An 11,095-nucleotide genomic window follows, 5' to 3' on the forward strand; every position below is an offset into this window, starting at 1 on the left:
AGACAAAACTGAAATTAAGGTTTCGCTTTAAACCACAACCACCTCCAGCAGGCGAGCACTCCAGCAGTCACAGCTCAGTCTGAACACAGCCTTCATCCACTGGCCACAGGCAACTCACCCCTGACCACGGAACCTGCAGCAGTCCGAAACCACACTACCACTGACCATGTTGGCAACCCAATCAGTGCATTCAGCACCACGTTTTGGCTAGGAAAATACCACAAGTACAAAATGACTTCAGCCTCCAGCAGCCTGCTGAGGCAGAACCATAGGCCCTCAAAGATGGTCCATCTGAACACCTTGAATTACACTGCTCCCAAAGCCAACCAGCCAGTTTTTTCACAGGTCTTGAACCCCTCCAGTCCCAGTTCTTACATCTGGTTCCAAGAAAGAAGTTGCTAGAGGACAAAGCTCTCCCAGTTCCTCAGCTGGAACAAAGGCCACATTCAGGTGATCTTTCCACTGAAGACTGTTAACTGCATCTGCTCAACAGCTTCTAAAAACACCAAGGCCTCCTCACCCTCTGTATAGAACACAGTTCCTTCACACTGTGGTCACCAGAATCCCATCAGCTCTCCTGATATAAGCAAGATCACTGTATAGCTTAAACCACAACAAGCAGACCAAGATTCCTACAATCTATCTGCATTGCTTTCTCAGACCCATGTGTTCATAGCTAGTCAAAAGCACTGACATATTTTGTTTGCAGCAGCAGGAGTTTGTTATAACTCACAAAGTACTTTAAGCACTCCCTTCCTGCTCCTTGTCCCTAAGAGGTGCTCCCTTAAAAAGCACATCCACAAGCTCACCTGAGAAGAGGTGGTCTTATTTGGCACCAGCCAGCCCTCTCACAGTTGTCCACATCTGCATGACAAGTGCAACTACCACAAACAAGGACAGGGAGAGAAAAGGACATAACTGATCATCTTGTGTTCAACTCCCAGATCACAGTTTTCTTTACACATCTACAGAAGTTATTCTTCCTCTGCTCAGGACATGGTGGGGCAGAAGGGGGAAGATAGTAAAAAAATTTGTACATCAACAACTTCCAAGAATTCAAACCCCACACAGAACTTTTCGCTAAATACATTTTACCCTTTCTTCCCTGGCAAATTGCTTTCAAGAGCCAAACGAATAATCTGCACTATTACTAGCAAATTACTAACTGGAGAGCACGCTAGGCTACCACAGTTGCCTGCTTAATACTGCAAAAGCAACAGGAAACCACAGCATACAGAAGAATTACGTACCAGATGCACTCTTATTTTGTTTTTAAACTGACACCTGTTTTTTTCACAGCTCTATCCCGATGTCAAGTAACATGTTCACATCACCAAAAGGCCACAATGATTCAGCACCATTGGTGGTTTTCCACCATCCTCTCCCGAGTTGCAAAAGGACCCTGTAATACATCTGCATGTGGATCAAGCACATGCAAAATCTCAACCAAACTTACATGGGAAAACTTGTCACACTGCAGCATTTCTAGAAGGAGGCACCACACCACCAGATATGCCTGCACACGAGACGATGCAAAGCACAGTTCATGGCACCTGTGTCCGCAGCATGATGAAGCGGCACACGAATCAGTCCTCACATAATCAACTGACTCTGAAGAGAGGAAAACCTACATCAACATTTCATCTCATCCCCAGAGTCAGTAGCCTTTAAACACATCTTACACAATGAAACAAAGAATCATTTGGTACTGAGCATCTCTTTTTATAGGTCATTTCCTACAAAGACAAATTTCAGCGACTGTAATAAAAAATGCAAACCAAAAACACAAACAAAAAAAAAGTAATGCACTGAAGGCCAAGAACTCTGCTTTGCTTCACTAATCAAACCAAAAAGATCCACTCAACCAAATCTAGTGTTTCCCTGGTTCAGTGATGGCAGCTCAAAGTCCAGAGGCTCAAAGCCCAGCAATGACTCCCATGGGGAACAGGTCAGGGCAAGACAAGTTGTTAAGGAACAAATCAGAAGAGCTTTCTTGTACCAGAGCTGACGTACCAGGAAACCTTTCCTTTATCAGAAATGCGTAGGAACTTTTTGCATAAGGAAGAGGATTTCTTCAAGCAGTGTTAAATGTGCATGTTGCCATTCTAATTGCAAGTAATTTTAGCAAGTTCTATATTAACAGCTTTAAAAAAAAAAAAGCCCCCAAACACACACGAAGCAATGCACACAATACAAAGTAACCAGACACTGCAGGACAGCTTTAAGAAGGCAATTCAAAACCTCAGCCTCTCTTCTGGCATCCACATTCCCTCCCATTCCAAGCTAGATGGTCAAGCACGAGCCCAGCTCTGCACTGGCTGTTTCAGTTCTCTCCAAAGACTGGCTCCCACATCTACACCCCACCAGGCACAGTCCCATGGCAGCCATCCATGGTGCATACCACACTCTTCCTCTGGCAATTTCCTCTGTCTCCAAGACCACAAAATATTTGTTGTCTCTTTCAATGTGTTTTGTAAATTAGAGGATGCCACAGCCACTAAGCAAGGGGACTTCAAACGCTCACCTTGCAACACACAGCTCAATGTGAAGGAAATCTCTAAAAAACCCTAGTGGCAAAGAGGCTGCTACCGTGTTTCTACACTAGTACCTACAAAAGTCACACCACTCTAGGTTGTCAGTTCAGCAGCACAGAAATCAGCTCTAGTTGGTAAACTAAATTATCCATGCTAATAGAGCTACAGAATCACACTTCAAAATGTGAAAGCATTTTGCCCATCTTCTGCAAGGGACACAGATCCTAACTTTCTTATGTCTCCATTCATTCAGTCAATTATCCATGCTAATACAGCTACAGAATCACACTAGCTTCCCCAAGCCCAACAACCAATCTATGCTGCTCTTCTCCTGAATCACAGGGCCCTGTTCAGCTTCATCCTGCCACCCAGATCATCCGTGTCCAGAGCTCATATGGTGCTGAAGTCTTGCCACGCTGTCTCCAATTATGCCACAGTACTCTGTTGAAGACACAGCCTGCAGGATAGCGTGACAACAGCCTCAAAGAAGCCATGGCATCTACTCTGAAAGTCAAGCAAAAAGACTCCACCCTCAAATAGGGAAAATAGAAGGCTGCCAAATGCTAGCATCAGGCTCTATAACAAGCAGGTGTTACTCTACTGCAATTGCCTGTGAAAAGAACCCCAGCTGCTTAAAATGTAACTACAAAGCACAATTAGATACCTGACATCAGCCTTTCATTGAGCAGCAGCTCAGATTTTGGAGCAACTTCTGAGCTCTTCTGACAAAACCAGTCTCACCTGCTCTTGCCTCACCTTGCATGGGTAACTTGACAGCGTGACACATCATGGGATCTTCCACCTCTCCATGTCCTGAGTCCATCTCAGCCACCAAGGGAGTTCTTGATTGCTTTTGACTCCAATGCGGGGATGGTGAGCATGGTTCACTTTGAATCACATGCATAAGGTGGCCTAGTTAACCCTGCTCTAGCCATGACAGAGAGACTCACGGGGGAACTACACTGTATCTCCATCTGAACCCCTGAAGGTGACTGGTATATAATCCCTGCTTCTGTTCACCTTTGATGTGGGAGACAGGCAGAGTAGAGGCTTGTGATCTCCCTGCTCTGATACCTCAAGAAGAGGAAAGCAAAACAGGTGGGGAGATGTGCACTTCCTCTTCACAGGAGACCTCTTGCTAGTCCTCCAGCATCTCTCAAAGCTCCCCAATTGCTCTGGCACATCCTTTGGGAGAGGGACTGCTAGGCTCTCACAGTGTCTTTGTCCGTGGCTTTCCATCTTTGTCGTATTTTTATTCTGTGAAAACCCAGATCACCTTGTCTTGTGAAAGCATTTTGCCCATCTTCTGCAATGGACACAAGCCCTGGCTTTCTTATGTCTACATTCATTCAGCCAACTTTACAGGCAGGAATAAAAGAAAACCACCAGTCAAAGATAATCCCCCCCCCCCCCCCCCAAACACCAAAAGAATCACACACAGGACATCAGGACACCTTGTACAAACCACAGTCTGGAAGAGCCTGGGGTGGCCCAGACCCAGCCTGGCACAGGGCAAGAGGAGACAGTAGCAGGGCAGTTAGCAGGTGCACATGAACGCAGGCTTGGAAAATCCAGTCACATTTGTCCGAACAAAGCACACGTGTCTACTATCAGACAGATGGCAAATCACCTCCACCCCCCAATCCCAAGTCACTTAATAGCTTATGGGACATGAATAACCTAAAAGTCCTTCAGTCCAGGGGCTAAAAGAACATCACATACAAATCTGAGCATTTCACAATGCCTGTGACAACCTAACTGAGTTCTCATCGTCTTGGACTGGTGAATCATTCTTGTTGGTCACTTCAAGCAGGGATATGCCTTTCTTAGCCTGGCAGGAAAACTTTTATTTATATGTAGTGCAAATGTAAAGCACAAAAAAAATTCAACACACCAAGTTGTTTTCAGCCGAGTGGATGACTGCAGCCTCAAAGCACACTAAGATTCCAGCTCAGATGCCAATTCCGTTACTATTTCACCCAGCTAAAAAATTGTTTCAAATGCAAAAACTTCCTTAAAAGGACCCTAACAAGGCATTTTTATATCACTTTCATTCACTGTTTATTTGCAATAAACCCTCAGAAGACTGAATCCAAAATCTCAACTCTTATTAACCATTTCTATACGCAGTAGCTTGTTCCTAGGGTATTTCTTTATTATCCATGGAAGTCACAGCGTGCCTGCGTGGGACAGGGCGGAAAGGGAAGAAGAGGAAAAGCAATGATTAATCCTCAACACACGAACAACCAAGACCCCTCTTTGAAGGGGATTCCAATAAAAATTTTGGATGACCAAAGAATGCACCATCCGTTTCATGAATGACGACACAGATTGCACAACCACACACACAGCCAGACTGCACTTCCATTTTTGAGCACAAATTTGGCAGTGTCTCCACAGAAATATTTCCCTTATTAAGGTCAACAGGCTGCAAAGCAGTTCTTCGGTGCAGTCCTAAAAAGCCCACAGACCTATTTAAGAATTGCCAGGGATTTTCACTGAAAGAGCTTGGAAAGAAAATGACATCTCCCTCACTACATATTTTTGTAACATTAGACCCATCTCTTTCCTACACCTTGTCAAAAATGACACCAACCATGATTCACTTGCATGACAGCAAGCTTGACAGCATGACTTTAAACATGTACACCTCCTGATCAACAAAATCAGGACAAAAAAAATAAATCTTGAGCTTCATCATTGCCATTCAGGGGCTCTTAAACAGTCCTTTATTCATAGAGCAGACACACAGCAAAGAATATTTTAGATTAAATGCAGACATACAGGCCTCTCCAAGCCAAATCACAGTTCACATTTTTCCTATTTTCTAGATCACAGCTGGGCTAGATTTAATCATCATCCAAGAAGACAAGCAGGTTTCTCAATAAACTGCAGCCTTTATTCACTCTTCAGCACTTCCACAGATCAGCTTTGCCTTTGAAACATGCATGTCTGCTGTTCTCCCAGCTAGACTCCTGTAGTATCCATGTTAAGACAGTCATCCCCTGCCCCAAGGTAGGATCGCCTGGGATGCTGTCCTGTGCCCCTGGCAGCAAGGCCTGACTTTCCCCCCTTGGAGTGCTTCAGAAATTCTGCAACCCCCTTTCCACAGGCAGCATCACCCAGGTGGCATTCAGAGACCTGGCACATGAGCCCCATCTCCTCTCACGCTCAACACACTGCTTACTTGTGCGTTCCCTTCCCAGCACACCTGACCTGGTTCCCAGGTGAGAACAACTCTTTCCTACCTCTAAGGAAACATATATGGCACAGCTAAACCCATTAAAGAAAAGGCCCTTTAACTTCAATGCCCCTCTCATGCTTCTGGACCTGCTCTGACTGTCACCGGTCAGCAATGACACCAATTGCCTGCAGACAGTCTGGTTCTTCTTCAAATTTCACTTTTAATGCATCATCTACTCACAGGCAAAAAAGAAACAGCCAAAAAACATTCACCAAATAAAAAAAAAACCAAACTAGATACATGACTGCAGACTCGACTTCAGAAACTAAGCCTTCAATAGCTTCCTGTTACACCAGCACATTGCACATATAGTTGGCTATCTTGACTAATTTTGGTGGGCTTTTTTGAGGGGTTGTTGGTTTGTTTTGGGGAGTTTTTCCATGTTTGTTTTTTTTTTTGGAAAGCAGATCACATTCCCTCAAGCACCACGTCAGCAGCAAGATACCACTCAGTGTCTCACAGCACGGGTTCAACCCCCAGCCCAACGGCTCTTACATAAGCGAGCACGGTTAGAGGGAGATACAATCAAAGCAACTAGGATGCAGGCCGAGGAGCAAACACCATCTCCTTATTCTCAAGGTCCAGAGGAAAAAAAAAAAGAGAAAAAAGAAACCAACCCCCCAAAAAACACGCCTTATTAGTCACATTTGCTTACGAATCAATTCAGCACCATTGGTTGCCTTAACTCAAATCATACTGCAGTTCCCCCCACAATTTCAGGCTACCTGTAAATAATGTCCAACACACCTCCAACATGGACGTATATGTGTGTAAAAATACACATTTCCGGGGTGCTGTTTACAGTGCAGAGTGTGTTTTGATTTCATGCAGATTTACACATCAAAGAACCTTTCCCATGGCCCCCACAAGCCGCAGAGCAAACCCAAGCGGAGCAAGGAGGACACTGGTTAGGAGGCAGTACCTGCACACCTACAAAGTAAAACAGATGCTGTTGGAAAACAGCACCAATAAAAATCACAAGTTTAGAAGTGAGAGCTTTAAAAAGCACCACGATTAGTCACATTCCAGAGGAAGGAGATTATGCTTTTTTTGTTAGATTAAGGGGGAGAGTGAAAGAAAAATAATTGCTCTCAATAATAGCTCCAAAAGGCGCAGTCTGGGAATCATTTCTAGGTGAGACACTTAAACAAAGAAGATGGAGCATCCCTCTCTCTTCGGGGAGGAATGCTTCCTGCTGGAGACAGGGTTCAGATACCAAAAAGTGCTTTTTACACGGGGCTATGGAGACCAACACACCCATTGTCTACCAGGAGGGGCTTTCCTGCATTCAGAGATGCTGCAGCACAGGCCAGGTTTTGGGGGTGGAGGGTTGAAGGAGGGGGTAAGGGACACCTGCAATCTTTTAGGCATCTCCATCCATGTTTACAAATTGTCCCAAGTGGAAGCTGCGGGGTAAAAGGAATTAGGAAAAAAAACCCCCAAAACACAAACCCCACCACAGTTCCATTCAAAGGAATCAAAACAAGGAGAAGGACAGATCAGTGCCTTTTCAACAATGGCACCACCAACTCCCAGGGCCAAAACCCAAAAAAGCACAGAGAAAAGGCACAGACAAAAGGGGTTGTAACACCCGCCTCATCTCAGAATAGGGTTATTTTAAGCCTGTCTCCCTGGAGCTACCCTAATATTTTCTCTCATGACTCAAATCACGGAGGAAAGGAGTTAGAGCAGAGGAGAAAAGAAAAAAGAAACAAAAAAAGAAGAAAGGGAGCTAAGGCTGACACGGTAACACACCCTTCTAGAAGGGGCAAAGCCCCAGAGGAGATGAAAGGCAAGCTGAGCTGTGCCTTACCTGGAAAAGTGTGTGGGTTGGGTGACCCTCTTTTAAGGCACTTTGAACAGAGGACGTGCACAGTGTAGTACAGGCCCGGCCATTCCTGGAGCAGGACATTCAGTTCTTCCACTAAAGGCGTGATAGCTTGCCAAGCTGTCCAGATATTTGGTAAGGACGCATGACTAGCGATAGACAGAGTGTCTGGCTGCAGAGCTCCCCTGGCAGGCCGGTAACTCACCACCACAGGCACCTTTCCCCGGTAGGCATAAATCTGGTATTTGCCATCTGACCGCTGAACCACGTGGCTGTTGATCTGGACACTGTAGCGTGCAAACAAGCCGGGTGGGAAAATGAATGGAAAGCTATATTCAATCTGCAGCTGCTCGACCAAGAAGGACTGTCCGCTCAGATTGGTGCCGTTGATCCACGCCTCTGCATGGGGCACCTCGTTTTTCACGTAGCAGGGAAACTTGTACCAAGCAGCTGCCCCATTTAAGGGCTTGCATTTGGGTTTGTTGACACAGTAGCATAGCCCCATCTTCTCCAGCAGCTCCAGGATGAGCTGCAGATCCTCCCGGCTCTGGATGTGGGGCTTAAGGAGGAGACGGATAACATGGGCAGGGAGGAGGCCATGCAGCAAGAAGCCCTCCACGTAATGATGGAGCTGAGTGGTCCTCAGTTCGTCAATCTGAGTGTCACTGAGCAGTTTCTGGAGCAGCACAGTGGCATCCCGCTGGCAGAAGACATTGAGGATGTCAATGAGCCGTGGCAGGTTGTGGAACACGTACTCCCGCAAGGTGAGGTGCTCCTCAAAGTAGAGCAGCTTCCCACTCTCGTGCAGGTAGGACAGGGCACTCTGGAGCCGATCCTCTGTCAGACCCGCCTGCAAGCCCAACCGGGCCGAGTCCCACCAGCTAAGCCACAGCTGCTGAGCTTGTGGCTGGAAGTGCAGCTCCTCCAGCACTTGCCAGGATTTGGGCAACACCCGGTGCAGGTTTGGGAAGATATCCCGGTGCTCAGCCACGGAGAGGAGCTTGTCCCGCAGACGACGCACCTGGCAACGGTCCTGGCAGCTGAAAGGCAGCACTGGAGAGAGGATCTGTGGGCGGTGGTTGAGAAGGTACTGAAACTGGGCCTTCTTTCGCCGCAAGTTCTTGTCCGAGACCCCGTAAAAGGCCGCATGCGGGCTGGAGCAGCGCAGGTCAAAGTCCTGCCCCAGAGCCTCATCCACCTGCTGGACTAAGCTCTGGAGTCCCTCAGCATCCCTCTTTTCTTGCTGAGCAATCTGGTGATGGATGTCCAGGCACTTCTCTTCCAACTCCCGCTCCGCACAGAGGTCAGCATGGGTTCCCACCATGCACACCACAGCATGGGGCACCTTGGAACTGAGCCAGTGCAAGAAATAGCCCACAGAGGGGTAGAAGTGCTGAGGGACGTAGGCACTCAAATTCACCACCAGCACATACAAGGCTCCAGGAGAGAGGAAGAAAGATTGGATCACATCATAACTTGGGTCCCCCGCCAGCTCATACACAATGAATGTCAAGCCCCTCTCTGCATCCGCTGTCCAGTCCATCACCTCGATGCCCTTGCTGCCTCCTGACAGTCCTAGTCCTGAGGGTATTTCGGGGGCATTTGGTGGCAGTGATGGTGCAGGGCACGGTGTCTGCCCTTTCACTCGCTGAGAGGGGACGTGAGAAGGGATGTCCTGCTGCTCGGTGGGGAGACGTTCCTGCTGCTCAGCGGGGAGACGTTCCAGCTGCTGCATGACAGGTACCTGCGCTGAGGAAGTGTCTTGAAGCTCAGGGAAGGGGCAACATCCAACTGGCACTTTCCCAACGTCCTGATGCTTGCCAGGAAACCCTCTAGGCTGAGTGTTCCCTGCCTCCAGGCTTCCCATATCCCCTCTCTGCCTATCTTCCTCCATGAGGCATCGTCTCAGCAGGGTCTTCCCTGCATCCTTTAGGCCCATGAGGACCAGCTTGAGGCGGGGTTTGAGGGCAGGCTGGGAGTGGGCCAGCTCTTGTTGGTAGGCTGCAATGTAGGGGATGCCTTTCATGCACACCTCATAGGGGGGCTGGATGAGGGGGTTGTCTTTGATCTTCCACAAGGTGACACGGGAAAGCTGCCCGAAGCCCTCAGGCAGGATGGCGATCTGGTTGCCTTGCAGGACCAGCTCCTCCAGGCTGTGGAGGTGCACAATGGAGTCAGGCAGGTAGCGGATGCGGTTGTTGTCCAGCCAGAGGGTGCGGAGCTGGTGGAGCTGACAAAGGCGAGGGGGCAGCAAGGTTAGCTGGTTGCGGCTCAGGTAGAGCTCCTCCAGACTGTGCAGCGCCAAGATGGCAGAAGGGAACTCCCCCAGCAGATTGGAGGACAGGTTCAGCATCTTGAGCCGCTGCAGCCTGCCGAAGCCAGCAGGCAGGGCCTGCAGCCGGTTGCCGTCCAGCATGAGGCTCTCGAGGGCGCTCAGCTGGCAGAGGCCCTCGGGCAGGGCCACCAGCCCGGTGCCGCTCAGCCAGAGGATCTTGAGGCGGCGGAGGGCAGCGATGCCCTCGGGCAGGGCTCCGAGGTGGCGGTTGCCAGAACAGTCGAGCTCCTCCAGGGCGGCCAGCTCCAGCAGCGGGGCAGGGAAGGAGGGCAGCAGGTTGTGGTCGACGTCGAGGGTGCGGAGGTGCCGCAGGCGGCCCAGGCCCTCGGGCAGGCGGCGCAGGCGGTTGAAGCTGAGGTCGAGCTCCTCGAGGCAGCCGAGCTCGGCGAGTCGCGGGGGCAGCCCCGGGCCCTCAGCGCCCAGCTCGTTGTGGCTGAGGCTGAGCTTGCGCAGGCCCCGCAGCCCGCCAGCGCCCCGCCGTCCCCCAGGACCCGCAGCCGGTTGTGGCTGAGGTCGAGCTCGGCCAGGCGCCCAGGTGGCGCAGGGCGGCGGCGGCAGGCGGCTTCAGCGGTTGCGCCGTAGGCTGAGCACCCGCCAGCCCGCCTCAGGGCGGCGCCCACCTCCTCGGGCAGCTCCTCCAGCCCCCGCCCGCTCAGGTTCAGCGCCTCCAGCTCCCCCAGCGCCGCCGCCGGCGGGGGCGTGCGCCGAGTCGCGGCGGCGCGAGGGCGGCGGCGGCGGCCCCCCCGCGGCCCCGCGTCCGGCTTCGGGCTCAGGCTCGGGCTCGCCGGGGCCGCCCCGCAGCTTTCCGTGCGCGCAGGGCGGCGTCGCGCCACAGCAGCACCGCCTTCGGGCTCCGTCTGAGCCATGGCCGGGGGAGCGGGCCCCCGCCCCGCCCGACCCTACCTGCCGCCGCTGTGCTTCGCCATGGGCGCGGCCGCGCTGCGCGCCGCTGCCGCCGCGGCGGGCTCGGGGCTCCCCGCGGCTCCGCGCCGGCACTGCCGCCGCGCCGCTCCGCGCACGCACCCCGCCGCCGCTGCCACCGCCCCGCCAGGGGCGGGACGCGGTCACGGCCCGGCCCCGGCGGCGCCCGCACCGCCCCCGCGCCGGGGACACCCCGCCCCTGCCCGCCGGGCACCGGCTGCTCCTCCCGGCAG

At 51.1% G+C, this 11,095-nt stretch overlaps 1 protein-coding gene across 1 annotated transcript in view; it reads right to left on the bottom strand.

The window, feature by feature from the left end:
• MFHAS1 (malignant fibrous histiocytoma amplified sequence 1) overlaps positions 1-10,807 on the bottom strand; it is a 35,870-nt gene extending 25,063 nt beyond the window's left edge. The window contains 8 exon segments of the mRNA XM_018071259.2: positions 7,592-10,408; positions 10,411-10,476; positions 10,479-10,493; positions 10,496-10,544; positions 10,547-10,664; positions 10,666-10,745; positions 10,747-10,792; positions 10,794-10,807. Of these exon segments, the coding sequence (XP_017926748.2) occupies positions 7,592-10,408; positions 10,411-10,476; positions 10,479-10,493; positions 10,496-10,544; positions 10,547-10,664; positions 10,666-10,745; positions 10,747-10,792; positions 10,794-10,807 (3,205 nt within the window).
• Positions 10,808-11,095: the final 288 nt, after the last annotated feature.

This window comes from Manacus vitellinus, unplaced genomic scaffold (assembly GCF_001715985.3).
Source record: "Manacus vitellinus isolate BGI_N305 unplaced genomic scaffold, ASM171598v3 scaffold_0_pilon, whole genome shotgun sequence".
Lineage (NCBI taxonomy): Eukaryota > Metazoa > Chordata > Aves > Passeriformes > Pipridae > Manacus > Manacus vitellinus.